We start from the raw sequence: 24,866 nt of genomic DNA, 5'->3' as shown, positions 1-24,866 counted from the left end.
CATAGGGGAGGGGGAGGAGCCCTGGAGGGGAGGGGTCAGGAGGGGAGAGGGAGGAGTTAGAAGGGGCGGAATCGAGAGGGGAGGAGTCATAGAGAAAAGGGGGAGGAGCCCTGCCGCGGAGGGGTCACAAGGGGAGAGGGAGGAGTCAGAAGAGGAGGTGGCATGGGGAGGCGGGGCAGGGGAAGAGGAGCAAAGCAAGGAGGGGCGAAGGGGCGGAGCCTGCAAGGTGGGCGGAGTGCAGGCGAGGCGGGCAGTCCGTCCAAGGCTGTGTCCCCTTCTCGCCTCACATCCTTGCCCGCCCCCAGCGACTTGGCCCTGCGCAACTGCCTGCTGACCTCCGACCTCACCGTGCGCATCGGAGACTATGGGCTAGCCCACAGCAACTACAAGGTGGGGCTGCCCTCCATCAGGGCGGGGGGCGGGGGAGGGCCCCGACCCGCCTGACCCCGCTCCGGCCCGCCCCCCAGGAGGATTACTACCTGACCCCGGAGCGCCTGTGGATCCCGCTGCGCTGGGCGGCGCCCGAGCTCCTTGGGGAGCTGCATGGGACCTTCATGGTGGTGGACCAGAGCCGCGAGAGCAACATCTGGTGAGGGGGTCCCCCCACCCCGGGGCCGCGCGGAGTCGAGGGCGGGAAGGAAGGTGGAAGGGTCACAGGTCCTATGGCTGTGGAAATGGAGGCCGGGGGGGGGGCGAGGGGGTAGGCCCCCAGGCGGGGCAGGGCAGGGCTCTGACCCCTCTCCGCCCTCTGCTCCCCACAGGTCCCTGGGGGTGACCCTGTGGGAGCTCTTTGAGTTTGGGGCACAGCCCTACCGCCATCTGTCCGACGAGGAGGTCCTCGCCTTCGTGGTCCGCCAGCAGCACGTCAAGCTGGCCCGGCCGAGGCTCAAGCTGCCCTATGCGGACTACTGGTGAGGGCAGGGCCTGACCTCCGACCCCTGGCCCTCCCATCCCACCCCAGGATGTCCCAGAGCCCCTCACCTCTTCGCACCCCACCCACAGTCTCAGCACTCGCTACACCCCACACCTTTTGCTGTTGGAAGCATCTGCTGCTTGGGAAGGGGTGACACTGAGGCGGGGAGTGGCAGACCTGGTACTTGAACCTGAGTTTCTCCACTCGTAAAAGACCCCTGCTGCTTGCTTGTCTCTGATTCCAGAACTCACAGCCCAAACAGGAAGGCCACCTAACCATCATTTCCTCACATCTGCCTTGCTGTCCCCTCTTCTAGGTCTCTGCCCCCCCTGCCACCACCCCCCGTCACACACACACACCCTGGGTCTCTCCCTGCCCCCTCCACACGCACACTGGGACTCTACTCACCTGCGCCTCCTCCCTGTCCCCCAGGTACGATATCCTGCAGTCCTGCTGGAGGCCACCTGCCCAGCGCCCTTCGGCTTCTGATCTCCAACTGCAGCTCACCTACCTGCTCTCTGAGCGGCCCCCGCGGCCCCCGCCCCCGCCTCCCCCACCCCGAGACGGTCCCTTCCCCTGGCCCTGGCCCCCGCAGCACAGCGTGCCCCGCCCAGGGACCCTCTCCTCTCCATTCCCCCTTCTGGATGGCTTCCCTGGGGCTGACCCCGACGATGTGCTCACCGTCACTGAGAGCAGCCGTGGCCTCAACCTTGAGTGCCTGTGGGAGAAGGCGCGGCGGGGGGCCGGCCGCGGTGGGGGGGCGCCCCCTTGGCAGCCGGCATCCGCGCCCCCGGCCCCCCATGCCAACCCCTCCAACCCTTTCTATGAGGCGCTGTCCACGCCCAGCGTGCTGCCGGTCATCAGCGCCCGCAGCCCCTCGGTGAGCAGCGAGTACTACATCCGCCTGGAGGAGCACGGCTCCCCGCCCGAGCCCCTCTTCCCCAATGACTGGGACCCCCTGGACCCAGGAGTGCCTGCCCCCCAGGCCTCCCAGGCCCCTTCCGAGGTCCCCCAGCTGGTGTCCGAGACCTGGGCCTCCCCCCTCTTCCCTGCAGCTCGGCCCTTCCCAGCCCAGTCCTCGGCATCAGGCAGCTTCCTCCTGAGCGGCTGGGACCCCGAGGGCCGAGGTGCCGGGGAGACCCTGGCGGGAGACCCTGCCGAGGTGCTGGGGGAGCGGGGTACCGCCCCGTGGGCAGAAGAGGAGGAGGAGGAGGAGGAGGGCAGCTCCCCGGGGGAAGACAGCAGCAGCCTTGGGGGTGGCCCCAGCCGCCGAGGCCCCCTGCCCTGTCCCCTGTGCAGCCGGGAGGGGGCCTGCTCCTGCCTGCCCCTGGAGCGGGGGGACGCCGTTGCTGGCTGGGGGGGCCACCCTGCTCTTGGCTGCCCCCATCCCCCAGAGGACGACTCGTCCCTGCGGGCAGAGAGGGGCTCCCTAGCCGACCTGCCCCTGGCCCCCCCCTCCTCGGCCCCCCCCGAGTTCCTGGACCCCCTCATGGGGGCGGCGGCGCCCCAGTACCCCGGGCGGGGGCCACCTCCCGCTCCCCCCCCCCCGCCGCCACCTCCCCGGGCCCCCGCGGACCCAGCCGTGTCCCCCGACCCTCCCTCGGCCGTGGCCAGTCCCGGCTCAGGCCTGTCGTCTCCGGGCCCCAAGCCGGGGGACAGCGGCTACGAGACCGAGACCCCTTTTTCCCCCGAGGGAGCCTTCCCAGGCGGGGGGGCAGCCGAGGAGGAAGGGGTCCCTCGACCGCGGGCTCCCCCCGAGCCCCCCGACCCGGGAGCGCCCCGGCCACCCCCAGACCCGGGTCCCCACCCACTGCCGGGGACCCGGGAGAAGCCGACCTTCGTAGTTCAAGTGAGCACCGAGCAGCTGCTGATGTCCCTGCGGGAGGACGTGACAAGGAACCTCCTGGGGGAGAAGGGGGCAAACCCCCGAGAGACGGGACCCAGGAAGATGGGGAGAGGCCTCGGGAACAGAGAGAAAGCCCAGGGCCCGAGCAGGGACCCCACAGTCCTGGGCAGCGGGAAGAAAGCCCCAAGCCCGAACAAGGACCCGAGCCTCCCCATGAACGGGGTGACAGTGTTGGAGAACGGGGGACAGAGAGCCCTGGGCATCGAGGAGAAGGTGGCGGAGAATGGGGGCCCAGGGACCCCAGAGAGAGAAGAGAAAGTGCTGGAGAAAGTGCTGGAGAATGGGGAGGTGACACCCCCAAGGAGGGAGGAGAAAGTGTTGGAGAATGGGGAGCTGAGGTCCCCCGAGAGAGAAGGGAATGTGCTGGCGAATGGGGGGCTGACACCCTCAAAGATCGAGGAGAAGGTGTCAGAGAATGGGGGCCTGAGACTCCCCAGGAACACGGGGAGGCTGCCAGAGACTGGGCCTCGGAGAGCCCCAGGGCCCTGGGAGAAGGCGCCCGAGAGTGGGGTGCCAGCCCCAGAGACCTCGCTGGAGAGAGCCCCCGAGCCCGGCGCAGTGGCCTTGTCCCGGAACGGCGGGGAGACAGCCCCTGGCCCCACTGGCCCAGCCCCCAGGAGCGGGGTGCTGGAACCCGGGACCGAGAGGAGAGCCCCCGAGACTGGGGGGGCACCGAGAGCCCCCGGGGTTGGGAGGCTGGACCTCGGGAGTGGGGCCCGAGCCCCAGTGGGCATGGGGATGGCCCCCGGCGGCGGCCTCGGAAGCGGCGTGGACGCAAAGGCCGGATGGGTAGACAGCACGAGGCCACAACCGCCCCCGCCCCCGCCGCCGCCGCCGTCGGAAGCACAGCCGAGGTGGCCGGAGCCAGCGCCACAGAGAGCCAGGCCGGAGGTGGCCTCCTCCGAGGGAGAGCCCGGGGCCCCAGACAGCAGGGCCGGCGGAGACACAGCACCCAGCACAGACGGGGACCCCCCCAAGCCCGAGAGGAAGGGCCCCGAGATGCCACGACTGTTCTTGGACTTGGGACCTCCTCAGGGGAACAGCGAGCAGATCAAAGGTGAGGAGGCCGCTGGGAGCAGGGGGGCGAGGTTGGGGGCCGAGGCCTGGCTGCTTCCCAGGTGCACAGCTGAGCTGAGAATCTCGGGCTCCCGGGGAGCACGCAGGTCAGGCCGGCCGTAAGGAGAGCAGACCCTGGGGCCGCACCGCCTGGGCTCAGACCCGGGCTCTGCCCCCTCCTCGAGCTCTGTGGCCCTGGACAAATGACCTTACTTCTCTGTGCCTCAGTTTCCCGCCAAGAGTGGACGATGAGGATAGCGAACCCACCCAACAGAGCTGAGGCTTCAGAATGTTAAGACTTCTGAAGACTCCAGCGCAGCCGGGCACACCCGAGCTCCTGCTTTTATTGCAATTCCGTTAGACCCAGGGTCTCAAACTCGGACGCTCCCTGGGGGCCAGACAGTACTGGGAGATGAAGGAAGTCGCCTGGGAAAGGTTGAGGGGCGGGGCTCAGGAAAGGAAATGCGGCCACTTTTTTCAGCTCCAGTCGGGCGTGCCCACCTGGCATTGCCAAACGTGCTGCTTTTCCCTTTTAAACCAGAGTTCTGCGTGTTTTAATGGTTGAAGCCAATTCACGCGAACCTTCTCTGTGTGCCGGGCCGAGCTGCCCAAAGCTGGGACCCAGGGAGCTTCAGACTCTGCCCTGCACCCCCCCCCCCCCCATGCTATTGGTGACCTGAAAACTAGAAATGCCTTTTCTGGAAACAGTTTCGGTAGGAACACAAAGTGTTTTGTCGCAGAGGGGGATTGATTTAAGAGAAAGATGAATGGCCCCTGGTTAGAGGTGGACATAGGGACGGTGGTTCCACCCGAATCACCCAGAGGCCTGATTTCCTTAAACAGCGGTATGGAAGTTCTCAATGGGCGCTGGTTTATATTGGCAATCTCACAGCCCCCCTTGAGGGAAAGGGTATCAGATCTGTTTGCCAGAGGAGACTGCAGCTCAGGAGGGAAGGGTCAGGAAGGGGGCTGGGCACAGAACTCTCCTTCCTTCGAGCCCATGGTATTAGTACACTATCACTTCTTTGAGATTGTTGTGGGGAATTTGCAACCAGCTGTGTCAGGAAAGGCCCCAGACAGCATGAAAATGTCAGGGATGAGCAGCTAAGATACCTCAGAGGATGGAGGGGGGGGTGGCGTGGGGAGGGTGTTGCTGGGTGGGAAGATGCTGGGAATAGCCTGCTGAAAAAAAAAAAAGTGCATGAACTCCTACTCATCCTTCAAGACCCCACTCAAATTTCCCCTTCCCTGGGAAGCCTTCCTGATTTCCAAAGGCTATCACCCTGTCCTTCCTGAGAGCTCCTTGAGAGCTCCCTCACAGCCCCCAACCCCATCGCCCTGAGATGGATGGTCAAGGAAGGCCTCAAGGAGGTGACTTTTGAGCAGATGTGAAGGAAGTAAGCTGGGTGGACATCTGGGGGAAGGGTGTTTCGGGTGGAGGGCACTGAGATGGGCACTAACTTGGCATGCTCGGGGAAAAGCAAAAGGCCAGTGAAGCTGGAATGGAATGAACAAAGGGAGGAGAGTGACCCGATCCACACCCAGTCTTTCTCCCTGCTCTGCCCTGACCCTCCTGTCATCCCTACCATTGCCCCGCACAGGGCCCATCACACCATTTACTTATGCACTAATGGAGGAATGAGTGGCCTCCGTTAATTTCCCAGGGAGGAGACAGAGGCTCAGAGAGGTGGATCTGCTTGCCCCGGGGCACACAGCAAGCGAGCAGGGTAGGCTTGGTATTTAAAGCCAGGTTTCCTCCTCCAGGGACTTGGAGTCCTTATCTTCCAGCAGGCTGAGATCAGGGAGTCTTAGGGCAGGGAAAAACACCTGGAGATGGTTAGACACCCCAATTTAGTCTGGCAATTGAGGGCCAGAGAGGGAAAGTACCTTGGTCAACATCACACAGCAGGGAACATGCATTCATTAATCCCACTAATGTTGGCTGAGTACTTCTGTGTGCTTGGGGATGCAGCCAGAACGAGCCCAAGTCCAGTCTGTTCCGTGGCAAGGCAAACATGAATCACATGACCACAGAAATACAGCTACATGCTGAGCTCATCTGCTTGGAAGGAGCGGTGCTTGGTGCTATGGGGTGCAGAGCGGGTGGCCCTGCCTGACCTTCTGGGAGAACTGAAGGCTTAAAGCCCAGGCCAGAGCTGGGGGAGGAACAGGACTCGAATTAGAAAAGGAACTTCCAGGCAGAAGGAACAGCCTATGCAAAGGCTCAGAGGTGGGAGGAATAGGGGGGTGGCCCAAGTGGCTGGCTGGAGGTCAAGTCAGAATGAGGTGAGGAAGAGAGCCCGGGGAGGTCAGCAGGGCCAGGGCACTCGGGCGTGGGGCGCGGCAGAGAGAAGTTGGGGCTCTGTGATGTGGACACTGGGGAGTCGTGGGGAGCGTTAACCCCTGGAGTAGGGGGAAGATCTCTCCTAGCCTGCGTGGAGAAAGGCCCCAGAGCAGCCCTTTGGTTCACAGGAGGGGAAACTGAGGCCCATACTGTGGCCTGAGATTACTTGAGGACACACAGCTGGGCAGGAGGGCATGCCTCAGTTTCCCCGGGAGCAGGGGCTCACCGGGTCTCTCCCCTCGCAGCCAAGCTCTCGCGGCTCTCTCTGGCGCTGCCGCCGCTCACGCTCACGCCGTTCCCGGGGCCGGGCCCGCGGCGACCCCCGTGGGAGGGCGCGGACGCCGGGGCGGCTGGCGGGGAGGCCGGCGGGGCGGGGGCGCCGGGGCCGCCGGAGGAGGACGGGGAGGACGAGGACGAGGACGAGGAGGAGGCCGAGGAGGCGGCGGCGGGCGCGGCGGCGGGGCCGCGGGGCCCCGGGAGGGCGCGGGCAGCCCCGGTGCCCGTCGTGGTGAGCAGCGCCGACGCGGACGCGGCCCGCCCGTTGCGGGGGCTGCTCAAGTCTCCGCGCGGGGCCGACGAGCCCGAGGACAGCGAGCTGGAGAGGAAGCGCAAGATGGTCTCCTTCCACGGGGACGTGACCGTCTACCTCTTCGACCAGGTGAGCGGCCGGGGGTGGGGCCCGGGGCGGGGCGGGGCCCGGGGCGGGGCCCGGGGCGGGGCCGGGAGGGGGCGGGGCCAGCCGGGTGGGGGCGGGGCTGGGGAGCGTGAGGCCCCGGGAACAGGGCAGGCCTTGGAGGCCTTGAGTGTCGGGGTTGGCGTCTGGGAATGGGGCGAGGCCTGGAGTGAGGGGGAGGGTGCGGTCTGTGGGGAGGGCGCTGGAGGGCATGGGTTGGGGGGGCTGCAGGGTGAGACTGGATCTGGAAGGACGGCGGGGGGATACCTGCTAATCAGGAAGGAGCTCGGAGAGGCTAGGGAGAAAATGCGGAGAAGGTTGGGGCGTGGTCTAGAGAGCGGGGGCGGGGCTCAGGTGAAGTTCGGGGCGGGGTCTGCCGACCAGCGCTCTCGTGGTAGAGGCTAAGGGCCGGCTCAGGATGAAGCGGATTTTACCCGCTAGGGGCGGGCCCTGGCGAGGCTGCAGGTAGGGCTTAAGAGATGCGGCTTGTAGTGTTAAAATAAGTGCAGGGGCGGGTTCAGAGATGGGCAGAGCTAATGAACTGCGGCGGGGCTTAGAGAGATGGGAGGATCGTGTTAAGAGTAACTAGGGCTGAGAGGATAGTGTTGAAAAGAAAAAGGAAGGGCGGGATGATGCTTGTGGACTGGGGCCTAGATGGGTGTGGATGGGTCTAGATGAATCTGGAGCGGGGCACACCGGGCTGAGGTCCTGAGATGTGAGTCATGAACAGGGTCCTGGGCCCCTGAAGCAAAGGCAGGGTTTGGAGGGCTGGAGCGGGGCCACTTCAGAGGACGGGGCTTAGGGGCTTGGGGGAAGATCGGGGTGCGCAGGATGGGCTAGGGGTTTGGAGGACCAGAGGAATAAGTAGTTCTGCGCCCCGAACTTGGACGCCTGTGGCCGAGATATCGGAAGGAGTTAGGGGTCATGGAGACAAGGCGGGACTTACGGAGACGGTATTGGGTTAGGGGGCTCCCATGGAAGCATCGCGTTAAGGAGCAAGGAGAGAATTCCTGCGGGGGGCGGGGCTTAGCTGTGGGCGGGACTCCGCGGTCGGGGGAGGAGCATCGGGCCGGGGTGGGGTTAAGGCTGACCTGAGGTTTCGAAGGCCGATCAGGGGCTCCAGCCACCTCTTCAGAGACTGCGATTGTAAATTGGGATACCTGAAGCCCCAGAAGTGTTAGCGGGCTTTGTCGCTCGCTGGGAATACAGTGGGTGGGATGTGACGGTTCGCCCCCTAACCCACCTCCACAGGAGACGCCAACCAACGAGCTGAGCGTCCAGGGCCCCCCCGAGGGGGACACGGACCCGTCAACGCCCCCAGCGCCCCCGACGCCTCCCCACCCCGCCACCCCCGGAGATGGGTTTCCCAGCAACGACAGCGGCTTTGGTGAGGGGCTGGGCGGGGCCTGGAGGTGGGGCAGGGCTGGGGCGGGGCCTGGAGAGGGACAGGACTTAGTCGGGGTCTGGAGGGGGACAGAGGTGAGGCGGGGTCTGGAGACCGGGCCTGGAGGTGGGCAGAGCTGGGGCGTGGCCGGGAAGCGGGGCGGAGCTGGGGCGGGGCCTGGAAGTGGGGCGGGGTCTGGGGGCGGGGCAGAGTTGAGGCGGGGCCCACGGTGTAGACAGCTGGAGACAGGTGACTGCGGAGGGGCGGGGTTGGGCGGCTGGAGCAGAAGGTGAGCAGCTCCAGAAGTGTCTGGAGGATCTGACCGCGTCTTCTCCTCTTCTTCCTCACTACCCCCGCCCCCGCCGTTAGGAGGCAGTTTCGAATGGGCGGAGGATTTCCCCCTCCTCCCCCCACCAGGCCCCCCCCTGTGCTTCTCCCGCTTCTCCGTCTCGCCTGCGCTGGAGACCCCGGGGCCCCCCGCCCGGGCCCCCGACGCCCGGCCCGCAGGTACAGTGCTTCAGACCCTCGGGCCTGCCCCCACTTCTGCCTGTCTTCCTCTGTCCCCATCTGTCTCCCCACTTTCTTGTCCCCATCCCTGAATTTCCCTGCCTCTCTCTCCTCAGTCTCTCCCCCTTCCCTCTAAGTCAACCCTGGCTGCTCAGCATTGAAACCTCACCCAATTCGAACCAGCTCAGACTAGGCAGTGTCCTGATAGACCAGGGCAGTCACGCCCTTGCCTGAGCCTCAGTTTCCCTTTCTGTAAGGATCCCCTCAGAGTCTTGCCCGTCTTTGCACCGTCTCTTGCCTGGCACTTGTCAGATCCTGATCCCACATCCGTTTGGGGGCACAGGCTGATCGGAGGCCGACAAGGGGGGAGGAAAGCAGTGTGCTCAGAGCTGGTTAGTTGAAGCGGAGCAGAGAGAACATGGTCAGGGAGTCCATAGCAATAACAACAACGTCATTACTACTAATAGTAACAGGCACTTACAGAGGCCCTACATTGTGCTTGCCCACCTGAACCCAGAGAATCCTGCCGCGACTCTGGAGAATACCCCTGGATGCAGAGCTTGCGCTGGGCTGGGCGGGCGCAGGTGTTCCCGGAGGATAGAGCTGAGAAGGTGGAAGGGGCAACCCGCCCCTCTCAGGGAGGGTTGCATTCCTGCTCCCCCAAATCGTGCCCAAGTCCAGTTGTTGGCCCTGCCCCTCCTCGGCTCTGTGACTTAGAGCAAGTCACTTTCCCTCTCTGTGCCTCAGTGTCCTCATCTGTAGAATGGGGATGATTACAGGATCTAACTCATAAGATTCTTGAGGGGATTGAATGGTTTCATCCTACACACACACACACACACACACACAGCACAGCCTGGTCATGCGCAGTGGTCTCTAGCTGGTAGCTCTCACTGCACCTAATGAAGTAGATACTCACTGCGCACTGGCTAAGTGCAGGTGCTGTGCTGGGCACGGGGGATTCTGTGCTGAGCAAGATCCATGAGCCCCACTCCACCCTACCCCACCCACAGACACTGACCCCACAGTCTCGCAGTAAATAAGTGCAAACTCAGGGCTGCTGGAGAAGCAGAGGACAAGGGGAAAGGGCTTCATCTGTGTGGCAATGCCCCTTCATCAGGTCCTTGAAGGGCTGGCCGTTCTGAACTAGGTGACTGGGAAGGGGGCAGCGCGCTAGCAGATGGAACAGCTTGCACAAGGGCCTGAGGCAGGAGAGAACGCGGCCAGTTCAGAGAATAGAAGGGAGGCGGTGTGTCTGGGGGTTACATAGGGAGTGGGGGGGATCATGGGGGGAGGGCGGACCATGTAGGGCTTTAGGGTGGGCTGAAGAGAGGGACTTTGTCCTGGGGGCACTAGGGAGCCATGGGCCAGCTGTGACCAGGGGAAGGGCGGCAGCGGCCTCTCCCTCCGGGGCCACGTGGGGGCCGACCGGAGGCTGGGAGGCTGGACAGGAGGCCGGCGCCAGGGTCCAGGAGGGAGAGGAGAGTACAGGCGGGGTTCGGGCAGGAAGGACAGGGCCAAGGGCAGACTCTTCACTTGGCTCCATCCTCAGACTCCACCTCAAATGTCACTTCCTCCCAGAGGTCTTCTCTGAGGCCCCCATGAGGACAGGGAGGGTGGGTTCCAGGGCATGGGGACACCGCCAGGTGGTGAGTCAGGGCTGAGGCCGGCGGGGCTAGCTAGCCTGCCAAGATGACTTCACCTGTAACCACTGGGAGAGGAGAGGGAGGGCCCAATCGTGTGAAACCCCAAATCCCTTCACTCCGCCGGCAGATACTCTTGCTACAGCCGGGCAGGGAAGCCGCTGAGCCCTTCTGTCTCCCACGACCCTGGCGTGGGGTGCAGGCCGGGCCCCCTTCCACACAGACTCCTATGCTTGCCGTGGCTCTGCCCACTTACCCCGTGTCCACTGGGTGCTGAGTGATGCCACATACCCCAGCATCTCTCCACTCCTTAGAAGAGGACACGAGGGGCATGCTCCCCTTTTAAAAAGAGGGAAACTGAGTCTCAAGGACAGGAGCGAGGGCCACGACTTCACCCAGGCCACTCAAGTAGGAGTTAACTGTGGGAGGCAGCGTGAGGGCGCCCACTGTGTGGCCCGCGGTGAGATCGTCCAGCCCACAGACCTTGGCTGTCTGGATCTGTGGAATGGGCGGCGGCTTTCTTTCCACTGGGATACGAGGGGTCATGGGACAGTTTGGTGGGAGGGCCAGGCCAGGCCCTGTGCTGGACGCTGGGGATGCAGCAGTGACCAAACACAGTCCTGTCCTCCCTGAGCTTACGTTCTAGGGAGGCAAGCAGGCAGGAAGCTGGCTGACAGTGACTGGGATTGTCCCACGGGAAAAGCATGAAGAATAATAGCCATAGTGCAATGAGACAGAAGGACTTGGGGTCGGGGTGCGACTCCTTGACCGAGAAGGGCCAGGGAAGGCCTCTGAGGAGGGGGCCTGCCTTACATGGGAAGGGGTAAGGAAAGGGCTTTCCAGGTGGTTGGAACAGCCATGCAAAGGCCCTGGGGTAGGATGTGCTTGGAGCCAAGGAGGAATAGCAAGGAGGCCGGCGTGGCTGGGGGGGAGTGAGTGAGGGGGATGGGGGTAGGTGAGGACAGAACTGGGACAGAGCACATCATGTGGGGCCCTGTGGGCCCCGGGTGAGGGCTTTGCTTTCGCTCTGAGAGAGACAGAAGCCATGAGCCTGTCTGCCCAGTAATTCACCTCCTCTGTCCTCAGGCCCCGTGGAGAACTGACTCCCCGACGACCGCACCCCCCTGCACCTCCAGAAGAGGGGTTGAGAGTAGAATCCTCTGTGGACGACGGAGCCACTGCCACCATCACAGACAGCGCCTCTGGGGAGGCTCCTGAGGCTGGGCCCTCCCCCTCCCCCACCATGTGCCAAACGGGAGGCCCTGGCCCCCCACCCCCTAGCCCCCCGGACGGCTCCCCTGAGCCCCCCGACCCCCTCGGTGCCAAATGAGGCAGGAAGCCCCTCATCCTTCCCTGGAGAGCCGCCTTTCTTGGAACTGAACTGAACTCTTTCGGGCCTGGAGCCCCTCGGCACAGCGGAGGCCCCTCCTCGCCCACTCCTGGCCCCAGAGAGGGGCTGCAGGCTTCGGGGACCTGGGCCCCCCATCTCGCGTCTCCCCTCCCCGCCCCAGCCCGGCCCCTGGAGGGGCCTCTGGTTCAAACCTTCGCGTGGCATTTTCACATTATTTAAAAAAGACAAAAACAACTTTTTGGAGGAACGCGGGGCCTGTGTGTGTTTCGGGGGCAAAGAGGGCAGGGTCCGGAAGAAGTCGCGGACCGCCGCCCACTTCACAGATGAGAACATCGAGGCTCAGGCGGGCGGAAGCGCTGTGGCTTCGCTTCTCTGGCTCCCGGAGCCGTCCGCGGCTGGCAGTGCTGACCTGGGCTAAGAGGCCGCAGGGGGTGGCCAGAGGCCGTCGGAGGGTCAGGGCTGGGGACGGGGTGACCTCCCGGCACCCACGTGGCTTCTACCACATTCCCCACACCTCAGAGCAGTGCTGCCCCGTGCCTGGGCGGCCGGCCGCTACCTCCACGCCTACAGTGGCTGTGCCTCAGTTTACCTGTGTCTGCACATGAGCGCCCACCTCCCAGGAGACTCATCTCTCCACCTGGCCTGAGTTCTGGGGCACTCTTCCTAATTCGACTTCTATTTCTTTGTGTTTCTCCATCTGTACATGTTTCATCTCTGTGCCTCCCTGACGCCTGCCTGTCTTTCTGCCTTGTCTGTTTGTCCCGATTTTTCTCCCTTTCTCCGGGGCTCCCGACTGATTCTGCCTCCTCATCTTTTTCCTCTGACTGGGTCTGTTGTATGTCTGATCTCCTGGCTTCAACCTGTCCCCCCATCCCCTGGGTACCACATTCATTTGCATGTTTGTGGGGCCTACTTTGGATGAGAGCAGAGGGAAGGGGCCGAGAGTGGGGACCCAGCTGGGATCCTGTTGACTCCTGGCTTAGGAATTGAGGTGATGAAGGCATTAGGGTCACTTGTTAAGTCCGGGGGTTGGAGAAAGGGAGAGTGAGGATTAGATTCTGCCTCTTCTCAGAGGCACTGTGGGTAGGTGGGGTGGTGCTTGAGCTGATCTTAGGACACACCTGCCCAGGGTGGGTGCTGATAGAGCCAAGACTGGCAGGGTAGTGAGGGCCAGGACTCCCGGGTCTGAGGGAGGAGGTGGCTGGGGACCAGGACCCCTGGGTCTGAGAGAGGAGGCGCTGGGGGCAGGAGCCCTGGGTCTGAGGGAGGAGGGGGCTGGGGGCAGGACCCCTGGGTCTGAGGGAGGAGGGGCTGGGGGCCTGGACTCCTGGGTCTGAGGGAGGAGGCGCTGGGGGCAGGACCCCTGGGTCTGAGGGAGGAGGGCTGAATTATTAGTTCACTAGGGCTGCTGTTAACAAAGTACCACAAATCAGGAGGCTTAAGCCACAGACGGCACCTCAGCTCTGGAGGCTAGAATCCAAGATCAAGGATCAGTTCCTCCTGAGGCTGTGAAGGAGACCCTGTTACAGGACTCGCCCCACTTCCGGTGGTCGGCCGGCAATCTTTGGTGCTCCTTAGTGTGTAGAAGCATCACCCCAATCTCTGCCTTTGCCTTCACAAGCTTTCTCCCCGTGTGTGTGTGTCTGTGGGTCCAAAATTTCTCTTTGTGTAAGGACACTAGCCATATTGGATTAGTGCCCACATTAATGACCTCATCTTACCTGATTATCTGCAATGATCCGATTTCTAAATAAGACCACGTTCTGAGGTACCGGGGGTTAGCACTTCAACATACTGATTTCAGGCCAATGTGATTCAACCTGTAACAAGGAGGCTGGGGATTTGGGGTCCTGGGAGAGGTGGGAGCTAGAATTCTCAGACTTTGGGGAGGAGATGGATTTGGGGCAAAACTGAAGGACAACTTTGAGGTGACGAGTCTGGTTTGAACGTCCCACAGGCAATTCCAGCTTAAGTTGGCCAAACCAGAGCCACCAAGCCCCACCCCCACCCCCACAATTCCCTCTCTAACCGTCCCGATCAATGGCATTGCCATTCACCAGTTGCTCAAGCCAGAATCGCAGAGTTGGTCCAGCATTCAGTAAATCCTGCTGGCTCCTCTTCGCGGGTCCACTTCTCTCCACCCCCTCAGCCCCAGGGTAAAACTGCACAGCGACCTAAGTCCCCTCCCTGCGGCTCACCCCCTCCTTTCCAAATTATTCTCTTGCAGCAGGCAGAGGTCCCTCCTACAGCCTCCATCCAAATACGTCATTTGCCTTCTCCGCACCGTTGGATGGCTTCCATGAACTAAAAATACATCCGAAGTCCCTACCATGGCGGATTGGGTTCCAAATGATCAGGCCTATGCATCCCCTCTGACTCCCACGTCTTACCAACTTCCCTCCTCAATCACACCATACAGGACACAAGCCTGCCGTCCGTTACTCCAACACACCAAGCCTTTTCCTGCCTCTGCTCCTGCTGTTCCCTGTACCTGCAATGCCCTTCCAGGGCATCTTTGCTGAGCCAACTACTTCCCCCGCTAGTGGGCACTCAGTACCTATGGGTTCACTCCCTGGAGGAGGGCAGGATAAGGTGAGGGAGTGGTGGGACCCTCTATTTACCCAGAGACCTCATTTCTCCCTGGGCTGATGACCCCAATTTCCCTGGAAAGTTTGGAATAGAGAATCCTACTGCCTCATTTGGGAACTCCACTTCCCATCAGTGCCTGGGGGTTAAAGTGGCCAGGGCCTCTTTCCCCAACCTGCACGCAAGGGTAGGAGACCGGGCTAAAGTAAACCCCGCATTGGAGCCTGGGGAAACTACAACTCCCAGGAGGCCTCGAGACTGGTTCTCCTGCGGGCGGGGCAGGCAAGCGGCGGCGCCAGCAAGCTGCACAGCTTGCTGGGAATCGTAGTCCAAGGGTCTTGCGGGGAGATGGGCGCCACCTCCGAGGACGGCAGTGTTGCCATAGCGCTCCGGGGGAGGGGGCAGTGTGCTGGGCGCCGGTGAATGCCTGCGGCCCAGGGCAGAGCCAGGCCCAAGGCCCAAGATTCCCACACCACCAGGAGCACTCAATTAGGGGTTCGACCCTTTGAAGACACAGCATGTGGGAGGGAGGAAATGCAATTGGGCACCCCTGCAGGGGCAGGCTTCCAGTTCCGGGTGGTCCTGGGACCTGTCCAAAGTCCTGGTTTCGCTCACTCAAGTCTCCACTGCAGGTATGGGCATAGGTGACCCGGGGTCTCCCACCCTGCCAACCCACCCCCCTCAGGATCTCTGTGCCTTTGTCCTTTGGGGACGCCAAGCATACCCCAAGCTGGAGGGCCAAGGGGAACAGGCCTGGACCTGGGGCTCAGGGGTACCCCACCCCTCAAGCCTTGGCCCTCAAGGAAAGGAGACCACACACTTCAGAGGCTGATTCCCAGGACAGGAGACATAACGCGGGTTCCCAGAGCTATCCTTGCTTGGTGTAAAATGTCCTCCAGAAGACCAGCCACTGGTGGCTAAGAAATGGGCCAGATGGCCCCACAGTCCCCTACCCCCACCCACCGCTTCCATCCAGCCCCCGTCCGACACCAGCTACCTCTTGCCGAGCCCCGGGGACAGCCCAGCGGCAAGGCCTTCCGCCTTCTCTTTTCTGGGCTCATCCGCCCCATGTGCTCCCCCGAGTAGGTCGCCCCACAACTCGATCAGCTCTCTAGTTTTCACACTCAAAGCGCCGGCCCAGCTTGCAACCCCATCAGCTACTATCTGCCGCCCCTCCCGGACCACGAGCCGGGTGAGAGCAACGAGGGAGGACCGGCACCTGCCCGGCTTCTGGCTGTCAAGTCGCGTCTGGAATGAATGCTAGGCCTCGCCCCCAAACCTCTGCCTGCCCGCACGCTCAATGCCATGCAATTCTAACTCCACACCGACTGCTGCCACACTGAACGTCTCCCTTACTCCAGCCCTGCAGGCTCGGGGTGAAACCCGAAGGGACGGACGTGGGAGGCCCCCGCTCGGCTGCAGCCTCCACCGGCATCCGTCCCTCACGCACGGGGACAGCCCACAGCAGAGACCGGTGGCTCCTGGCCCCGCTCATGCATGGGCTGCCCGGAGGGCTACGCTAGGCACCTCAGCCCTGTCAACCCTGAGAAAGGAGGGGTCCCAGGCCGCGAGTGGTTAAATAATTAATAAGATTACCAACAGTGTGTTAATTACAAATAACGAGAGAGGAGCTAGAGGTGGTGAATTTTCCAAACAGAGAACCAGGATTGGAGAACCAGGATCCGCAGCCCCGGGGCCCAGGGGTCCGGCCACCCGGGTGGGGCAGCTCCGTAATAAATAATGGGGTTGGGGGGCGGGGGGTCAGGGCTGCTCCTGCTTCTTCTTGACAGAAATCCGCTTCTTCCTTGCTGCCAGCATCTCATAGAAGGGGTCCACACTCACGGCTGCCCTGCAGAAGGGGAGGGTACCAGGGTGAGGGCCAAGGAGCCCAGGCCCCGGCCCCCTCCCTGCCCGAGGACCCCAGAGCCTGGGCTCACTGGATGGACTTGATCCACTCCTCCTTCTCCTCCTGGGTCGGGGCCGAGATCCGGTACACCATGTGGTTCCCCTCAACCACCCGGCCATCCGCCTCCGTTTTACAGGCTTTGATGAGCTGCCCCTTGTTGTTGGGGATGTAAAGCTCAAAGCAGTTCTGGGGAGACACGAGAGCAGAGGAACGGTGGGTAGGAGTGGCCCTGGGACCAGAGGCGGCCCCCCACCGCGGAAGGCAGGGATACGGAGAGGGCCTTACCGGTTTTCGGGGGTCATCCACTTCTCGGATGCTCAGATTCTCCAGGGGGATAATTCCGCGGGGTTCCTTGTCCTTAAGGAACAAGTGGGACAGGACTCAGACTCCCCAGTTCTTGCCCAGCCCCTCCTCCAGAACCCCAGCAACGTCTGTGTTTCGAGCCACCGATTCGTGGTACTTTGTCACAGCAGTCCTAGTGCACTGATGCAGCCCTCCTCCCTCAGACCCGGGAGTCCCGGCCCCAGGCCCCTCCTCCCTCAGACCCACGAGTCCCGGCCCCAGCCCCCTCCTCCCTCAGACCCGGGAGTCCCGGCCCCAGCCCCCTCCTCCCTCAGACCCGGGAGTCCCGGCCCTCAGCCCCCTCCTCCCTCAGACCCGGGAGTCCAGACCCCCAGCTGCCTCCTCCCTCAGACCCGGGAGTCCTGACCCCCAGCCGCCTCCACCCGCAGACCCGGGAGTCCAGACCCCAAGCCACCTCCTCCCTCAGACCCAGGCGTCCGGGACCCAGCCCCCTCTTCCCTCAGACCCAGGAGTCTCTGCCCCCAGGCCCCTCCTCCCTCAGACCCAGATATCCTGGCCCCCAGGCCCTCAGACCCAGATGTCCCAGCCCTCAGGCCCTCCTCCCTCAGACCCTGGGCACCTGACCCCCAGCCCCTCCTCCCAGCGCCCCAGAGTGAAGCCCAGCCCTGCCCTCACCGTGGTGTACTCAAAATAGTAGAGGCAGTTGTCTGTGAGGATAAACCAGCGCCGCTTCCACGTCTTCACCCGGCCCCCTGAAAGGGAAGGGGTGGGAGGGGGCCTGGGCTCAACAGGGGGACAGGGCCTCTGGGAGGACAGGGAGGGGACTGAGAGGCAGAGCGAGTGCAGGGAAGGCGGAGCTGGCGGGGCTTAGGACAAAGCAGTGCATGGGAAGAGAGACAAGCAGGGACAGGAGGTTTTTTGGGCCCGAGGAGCCCGCCCACCCCCAGCATGGGGTTGCACACTTTCTAAGCCTGTCTGTCTGTCAGCCTGGTGGGGCCCCCTCCCGAGTCCAAGTCCCCAGCCTCCTCCTGTGGGCCTGAGGCCGGGGCAGCCCCCTCCCCTGATGTCAGGCCGGGCAGCAAGGACGGGCAGCGTACCTACCTCCTGGGGCAGACAGCGAGAAAGCAGGCAGGACCAGGCGAGGAGAGGGGAAGGCAGGAGAATGGGGTGCCCCCAGAAGCCGCAGGCAACAGAAACAGGGTGGGCAAGGGCAGGAAAGCACAGGGGGTGGGACAGACACGGAAACAGCAGAGAGGAACACGCAGAGATGGAGGAAGGGAGGGAGAGGGGAAGAGAAGGAAGAAAACCAGTTACATCGACATGACCCTCTCCCTCCCGGGGAGGCCGCAGATCAGTGCCCGGCTCCAGCCCGCCCCCCAGGACAGGTCCTCGGTCAGGAGGGCCCCCCCACTGCCACGGCGAAGAGATCGTCCCAAAGGGAGAAGACAAAACCCCCGGCTGCTTGGCCCGAAGTGGCTGGGTGACCTCAGGACCACCTCTTGCCCTCTCTGGACCACAGTCCGCAAACCCACTTGCATCCACACCTTCCTGCTTCAAGGTGACCTGCTCTGGGGTTCCCTGTAGTCCCCGAAGGATCAGACCGTTACAGCAAAAATGGCTTTCATTAAGCATCTCTGTGACCACGGCCTCCAACTACCCTCTGCTACGCGTCAGCATTTGAAGGAGAAGGTGCCTCTCTCTCTGACCGCACGGAGTGGAAAGCTACACTCGGTCGGAGATCTGGGGACAAGGCCACCCCTGCCCGGGGACTGCTGCACAGTGACTGAGCCTCAGTGTCCTCTTCCGGGAAATGGGAAGCATCCCCGCAGATGGAAAGGTCTGCCGGCAAGCCCGCTTTCCTGCCCTCTCCCGGCTCGGGGCACCAGAGGCCTCTATGGAATCTAAGGGTCCCCCAACCCATCTGCCTCCCCTTGGAGCTGATGCAGGTATCTGTCCCCACCCCCACCCCCAGCCACCCACTGCCTCTCCGCTCAAAGGCCGCATCGAGCACTCCCATGGCACCTACCATTACGGTGCAGAGCCCCCAGCCAGCAGCTTGCAACCTCGGCTCTGCCCCGGAAGGCGGCCGGGGAGCTTTCAACACGACTGACAGCCCATCCTGCCCCAGAAATCCTGGCTTTGTGAGTCTGTGGCTTGGCCGTCAAGGTTTTAAAAGCTCCCCGGTGAATCTCTTCCGTGAAGCCACAGATGAGAACCCCTCCCAAACCTCAGATAACCCCCACGAAAGGGGCACCTGCTTGACCCCTGCTAACTTCTCCGGAATCTGCCGGCGCTCCGTGTTTCCGGGTGGATCGGCCCCACCCCACCCATTCCATTCCAGCCGGGGACTCTGCATTCATAAGCACAGAGGCTGGCATTTAGTCAGTGCTCCCTAACGCCTACCCTATGCCCATGGGTATTTATGGGGCCCTTCCTCTGTGCCCGTGCTCGGGCCCAGCACACAGGCCTAATCTTGTTTTCAGCCCCATTTTGCTGATGTGGCAACTTAAGGTTCAGAGAGATCAGATCATTTGCCTAAGATCATACAGCAGGTGCGCATGGCAGCCAAGTCCAGAGCCCGGGGCCCCCTAACTTCCCCCTGCAGAGGCAGCCAGCGGGGTCAGGAGGGGACGTACCCAGCTTAAGGAGCCAGCCCTCCCGATCCGGGTTGAAGAAGGTGTGGGTCAGGTCATTCCCATCATCCTCAGGAATCTTGAAGGGCTCATTTCGGATGCTGTCGTAGAGGTTCTGGGGGGTGAAGGTGCAGTCAGCAACTCCAGGTCCCAGGGGCCCTCCCGGGGTGACCTGGCCATGGTGGGGTGCTCCAACAGCCAGGGAGGCAATGGGACCACGGGAGGAGCGGCCCTGGGAGGAGGCAGAAGGGTGGAGGGAGCCCCGGGGAGCAGAGAGAGGAGGAGAGAAAGAAAAGATGCAGCGTTGCAGCGGCCTGCAAAGTTCTTGAGAGAGATGGACAGACGGGAGAATCAGATGGACCGAGATCCCGAAAAAGCCAGAGGGCAAGAGAGAGACAGAAAAGAGAAACAGAGAGATGAAGACTGAGGTAGGCCCGGGAGCGAAAGAAGAGAAAAGAACCAGACAGGTAAGCATGACCGCACTCGCCAGCTCGGGCAGCGGGAGACACACGGGGAGGAGGGCCCAGGGCACGGAGAAGGATGGCGCTGGGCAGGCGGGCGGGGTGGGGACTGTAGGGAGGGGAAGAGGGGGTCTGACCCTGAGCAGCTCCTCGGGCAGGTCCCCACCCTCGTTGATGCCCCGGTTCATGGCCACGAAGCGCTCCAGGCCCGGCTTGTCCCGGACGTTGGGATTGTGAAGGCTGGTGTTCAGCATGATCACGGCGAAGGACAGCACGTAGCACGTGTCTGCATCAGACAGTCAGGTGGTGATGACACAGGTAGGTGGGCCCCCGGCCCCTCCTTCCCAGGCCCCAGGAGTCCGGGCCCCCACCTGTGGACTGGAAGACCCCAGGGTTGCACAGGCAGTACCGCTGGGCAAAGGCCTCCATCATCCGGTCAATCTTCTGGGCCTCTCCGGGGAGGCGAAAGCTCCAGAGAAATTGCCTGCGTTAGAGAGGAGCTGGGGGTGGGTGCCAGGACTGGAAGAACCCCCCTCCCCGCTCTCGGTCCGTGTGTCAGGAGCCAGCCAGTAACAGCCTCGTGGCCTCAGCAGTTGTCTCGGGTATGGATCCAAGCTGACCCACAAGCACTGGCCGTGGGACTTTGAGCGAATTTATACAGAAAAAACCCTTTCTTTCTTTCAAGTTTGCTAAACAAGTCTGCCAGGGGCTTCTTTTGCCACACAAAAGGAGGGTCTAGAGACAGCAATGCCAACATAGTGGCAAGCATAACCCAAAGAGAGAGAAAATTGACCTTCTGACACCAGCTGAACACCTGGATACAGCTATGCCTGAAGCAGGCCCTACCACGGACTTCTGTGTTCCATGAGACAATCGAGTCCCTAGTTTTTGTTTCTGTTTTTATTCTGAGTAGGGTTCAGCAGTTGTAAAGAGAGCCCTGGCAGGTACATCCCTGCCCTTCCAACCCCATCCCTCTCACCTGAGGGCCTGCACCAGATTGAGGTCAGTAAATTCGTGCAGATCCACAAAGGCATGCAGCACTGCCAGGTTCAGCTCTTCCCTGAAGGGTGGACAAAGACAGAGTCATGCACAGGAAGGAGTCTGGGGAGGCTGGGGTGGGAGTGGACTGGAGGGGAATGCTGGGGGCAGAGTGGCTGCCTCTGGAGCTGGTGAAAATTTGACCCCGGCCCCATCACAGGCCTGGCACCGGGACAGGAGGACTCAGAACATGCTCTTGGGAAGACCATCTGCTGCAAGGTCATCCCTGGTCTAGCTGAACCTTTGTCGTCAAGGGAAACCCAGCAAATGTGCTCTACCTGCTATCACCTCCCTGCTGACCCCCAGGTTCTGCAGATGTCCAGAAATGGCCTCCACCTACCCCAGGCAGTCCCCCCGCAGCCCAGCTGTTCACAGAACAATCCCCACACCACCAGCTGTCCCCAGATGGTCCCTGGACATCTACAGAGGGCTACCACCTCCCCGCGATGTTCAGACAGTCCCCCACATACCCCAGATGTCCCCACAATCCCCAGACGACCAGATAGTCCTGATACAAGCCAGACGTCCATAAAGTCCCACACATCCCAGATGTCCACACAATCCCTCAGCAACCCAGACATCCCAATGGTCCTGTGCACCTCACATGTTCAGATCACCCCCAATGTCCACAAATCCCTAGGTACCCCAAATGTCCACAGAAAATCCTCATGCCCCAGACGTCCATGGGTCCCCATGCTCCCTGACAATCGCCATACTCCCTGTCTATGTAATTCCCATGCATGCCAGTTGTCTACACGATTCTCACACCCCCACAATGCTCACAGTTGTTCTCCGCTGTCTCCACACCTAAGTGGATGGGCCTCGACTTTCCAGGTGTCCACAGATTCCCATGCCCCACCCCCCCGATGATCAGACAGCCCCAAGTTCAGGCTTCCACAGACCCCTCCATCAGTCCATTTCTGTCACAATCCAGTCAGAAGGCTGGTCTATCAGGGCCTCTCCTCGGGAGAGGAAGTTGGCAGTAAGGGCAGGAGCTGGGCGCAGGGGACTATGGGAGCTAGGTGGGGTCTCACCTCTCCCCCAGGTAGTCCCCGATGGCTGTCTTGTTCAGGCCCTCGCCCTTGTACAGGAAGCGGGCGATCTCCTCGGGTGTGTTCTGCAGAAGTTCATTCTCCACCAAAAACTGGATCCCCTGGTGGGTGGAGGCCGGGTCTCAGCCCTGACAGCCAGAAAGCCCTGCCCCCCACCTCCCCAGGGACCTCAGCATCCACACCCACCCCCGCCCTCAACAGAACTGGCCAGGTCTTGTTTTCAGGCTTCACTCAGGTCCTTAAATACCGGCCCTCCCACCTCAGAGCCTTTGCACCTACTGTGCCCTCTGCCTTTGCCTGGTTAGTCAAGCACCAAGAGCAGGGTCCTGCAAGGAACAGGAGCCCAATGAGTTTGTTGAATGTCTGACAAACTGCAACTGCTTTGGCCCAGAAGAATAACATCTGAAACTGTTCGCAGACAGCAGTACATCAAGGGCTGTGAGGGCCAAGCCTCACGCCGGATGGGGTGTTCTCTGGCTCGCCCTGTGCCATGAAAGCTACATCTGACTCTGGAGTGTGGTACCCACGTCTTGGGACTCGCCGAGGGCAAGGTAAGGTCAAGTCCTCTCTGGGGCTCCAGCGCGGCCCACAGCACAGGGGCAAGCCTGAGAGGGCCTCAGAGAATGGGAATGACCGAATGAACAAACACCTTTCTCCACCTGGTGAACACGGACTCGTCCTTCAAACTGGACCTGACTGTCCTCTCCTCAAGGAAGCCCTCCCTAACTTTACAAGGCTCCCACCGTGAGGGTCCACAGCCCTGGCAGCTCTCTGAAGTGGCCCTGGTCAAACCTCCTTTGCGCATGACCCCATCCGTGTTCCCTACCAGACTCGAGCTCCTCCTGAGCCCCTAGGTGGCCCCACAAGAGGGTCCAGAAATATGAACAGAAAGGGGAAGAGAGCCTCCCAGTCAGAGGACACAGCACGCGCAAAGGTCAGGAAGGTAGAATGCCTGGTGAGTGTTCAGAGAACAAATGGACAGCCTATATCTGAATGTGGGGATTAGGACCACATCCGTCCACCTTAAGCAGATCTTTACCTAGCACACTTCTGGAACCTAAAGGTGCCAGACCCCCCCCCCCCCCCCCCCCGGGCCTGAAAATCGGCCTGATGGATCCCAGCCCTATGGCCCAAGCACCTTCTTGGGATCCATGTTGAACTTCTTCCTGCCCATTGCCATCTTCCGGTTCCGTTGCAAGGTCTTACTGCAGGAGAGAGCAGGGGATGGAGGCTCAATGCCTGGGCATCCCTGGCCTGGCCCCATTACCCCCAAGTTCCCCACCCCAGCCCTCACCTGCCCTCATTGGCCTCCAGACCCTCCACCTCGCTCATGGCTTCACTGAGCTCCTCCCGAAGGCGCTGGATCTCCACCAGCAGCTCTTGCTTCCGCCGCCGGATGTTCTCCAGCTCCATCCGCTCCTCCGGTGTCAGGTCTGGGGGCTCTGAGGGTAGGGTCAGGGGTTGGAGGTCAGTTCTGGGGACTGGGAGCCTGGATTCCTGCAATCTGGGGGAGGACAGGGCTGGGGCCGGCAGGACTAGATTGCAGTGGAGGATGAGGATGAGCGTTGGGCCTCCACTGTCTGCTGGAAGAAGAGGCTGGGGGTCTAGATTCCTCAACCCAGGGGAGGAAGGCCTGCGGATGTGGACACTTAAGTCCTGGGGGAGGAGGGGGAGGCTAGGGGTCAGGACTCCTGAGTTTGAGGGAAAAGGGGGCTGGGAGGCCAAACTGGTGGGTCCATTACTTGGAAGGGGGCTGAGGCCTTGGTTTTCTGCCTCCATTCCTGGCGAGGTAACTGGGAGCTTGGGTGTCGGGACTCCTGGGTCCGCGGAAAGTAACTACGGCTGGGAAAGCTGTGGACAGCTCGTAAGAGTTGGGGTTGGGGGCGGGGCATCGAAGGCCCCCGCCCCCGCCTTAGCGGGATCTCGGCAGCCCCCAAGATTTCTCCCCACCCAACCGCCCCAGAAGCCCCCCTCCCGGCTCCCAGCAGGCACTGGGCTCGCCCGGCCCTTCCAGCGGGAATGGTTCCGCCCCGGCCTCGCCTCCACCGCTCCATCCCGCCCCCTCCCGCCGCCACCGGAAACAGGCTCGGCCCAAACAATGGCCTGGAACGCCCTGCTCTCGGGCCCCGCCGGAAGCCCGTCCCGCGCCCCACAAAAGCTAGGCGACGACGGGGCCGAAAGGCTCCGCGCAGCGCGCGCCGGGAGGGATGTTCGCGGCGGAACGTTGGGGTCGAAACGCTCCATCCGCTCCCAGCCGGCCCCGCCCCTCCCTGACCTACCATAGACACCGTCCTCCATGGCGGCTAGGAAGGCCCGCGGGGAGTCCGGGGCGGTCCCGCCGGTCGGGCCTGGATCCGCGTTGGCCCGCGGGCTCGGATGAGCCCGCTCAAACGCCCCGGGAGCCACCGCCGCCTCCTCAGCGCCAGTCCTCAGCGCTGAAAGGACTCTCCTTTCGCCTCCCAACCGCCCCGCCAATAGGGACCGCCCCTCGTTTTGACACCGTCCAATCCACGGAGGGCCCTCTCGTCTGCTCCGCCCCCGACCCCGAAGGATCGTCCTCCAGGGCCAATAGGCACACAAGGAGCAGACGTAGCACTGTCCGGCCGGAGCTAGACGGCCCGTGGGGCCAATCGGAGTGCGGCCAGAGAGCCGGGCCCCGCCTCCGAAACAAAAGATGGCATTTGGCTGGTGTGCCCGCCAATGAGAAGGCTCGGAAAGGAGTTGCATGGAGGTGGGACAATGCGCGAGCAGAGAGGATTGCGCCTGCGCAAGGGCACGGGGAGGATGCTAGTCCAATCCAGCCCCGCCTCTAGTAATAGGTTGCTGGGGAGCGGTACTTTGTTAGTCTCGTTGCCAGGGGGCGGTGCCACAACTGTCTGCTGTTTCCGGGAGCCACACCTCCTTGGCTGGCCAAGCAGGCTTTTGACCGCAGCGGTTGCCAGGCAACTGGAAACGGCTTTGGCGCGTCTTTTGGCCTCTGTCCTTCTGGTTCTGGCCCCTCTGATCTCCAGATCCTTTCCTTAACCCCTCTCAGGACTTTCCCGTCCACTTCAGCCTCTTGAGAGTCAAGGAGTGGTGAAACAAAAGACTTATTCTTTCTACGCTATTGG

General features: G+C 62.4%; 2 protein-coding genes across 2 annotated transcripts in view; one reads left to right on the top strand and one right to left on the bottom strand.

Annotated features, from left to right (window-relative positions):
- The window catches only part of LMTK3 (lemur tyrosine kinase 3), an 18,679-nt gene extending 7,082 nt beyond the window's left edge, over positions 1-11,597 (top strand). Inside the window, exons 8-15 of the mRNA XM_034986566.1 lie at positions 306-390; positions 468-589; positions 762-911; positions 1,346-3,876; positions 6,465-6,877; positions 8,144-8,279; positions 8,646-8,783; positions 11,513-11,597. Of these exons, the coding sequence (XP_034842457.1) occupies positions 306-390; positions 468-589; positions 762-911; positions 1,346-3,876; positions 6,465-6,877; positions 8,144-8,279; positions 8,646-8,783; positions 11,513-11,529 (3,592 nt within the window). The 3' untranslated portion in view covers positions 11,530-11,597. The remainder of the gene's footprint in view (positions 1-305; positions 391-467; positions 590-761; positions 912-1,345; positions 3,877-6,464; positions 6,878-8,143; positions 8,280-8,645; positions 8,784-11,512) is intronic.
- Positions 11,598-15,935: 4,338 nt separating this feature from the next.
- Positions 15,936-24,231, bottom strand: CYTH2 (cytohesin 2). Its single transcript, XM_034986908.1, has 12 exons — positions 24,036-24,231; positions 23,051-23,198; positions 22,895-22,961; positions 21,739-21,857; positions 20,646-20,726; positions 20,038-20,150; positions 19,804-19,952; positions 19,209-19,320; positions 17,248-17,324; positions 16,555-16,626; positions 16,301-16,455; positions 15,936-16,212 (listed from the first exon to the last, which is right to left on the bottom strand). Exons 1-12 carry the CDS (start codon positions 24,052-24,054, stop codon positions 16,125-16,127), a joined length of 1,200 nt encoding a protein of 399 aa, XP_034842799.1. The 5' UTR covers positions 24,055-24,231; the 3' UTR covers positions 15,936-16,124.
- Positions 24,232-24,866: the final 635 nt, after the last annotated feature.

Source organism: Mirounga leonina, unplaced genomic scaffold, assembly GCF_011800145.1.
Source record: "Mirounga leonina isolate KUSES-001 unplaced genomic scaffold, KU_Mleo_1.0 Mir_376, whole genome shotgun sequence".
In the NCBI taxonomy this organism is placed as follows: domain Eukaryota; kingdom Metazoa; phylum Chordata; class Mammalia; order Carnivora; family Phocidae; genus Mirounga; species Mirounga leonina.
This window is presented reverse-complemented; position numbering and strand designations above follow the sequence as displayed.

Bases quoted from the DNA above. Each gene is read 5' to 3' on its own strand.
- CYTH2 (XM_034986908.1), bottom strand. The intron at 22,962-23,050 runs GTGAGGGCTGGG...TCTCTCCTGCAG, and splicing joins CTGGAGGCCAATGAGGGCAG to TAAGACCTTGCAACGGAACC. The intron at 19,321-19,803 runs GTCAGACCCCCT...TTCACCCCCCAG, and splicing joins TGCCCGAGGAGCTGCTCAGG to AACCTCTACGACAGCATCCG.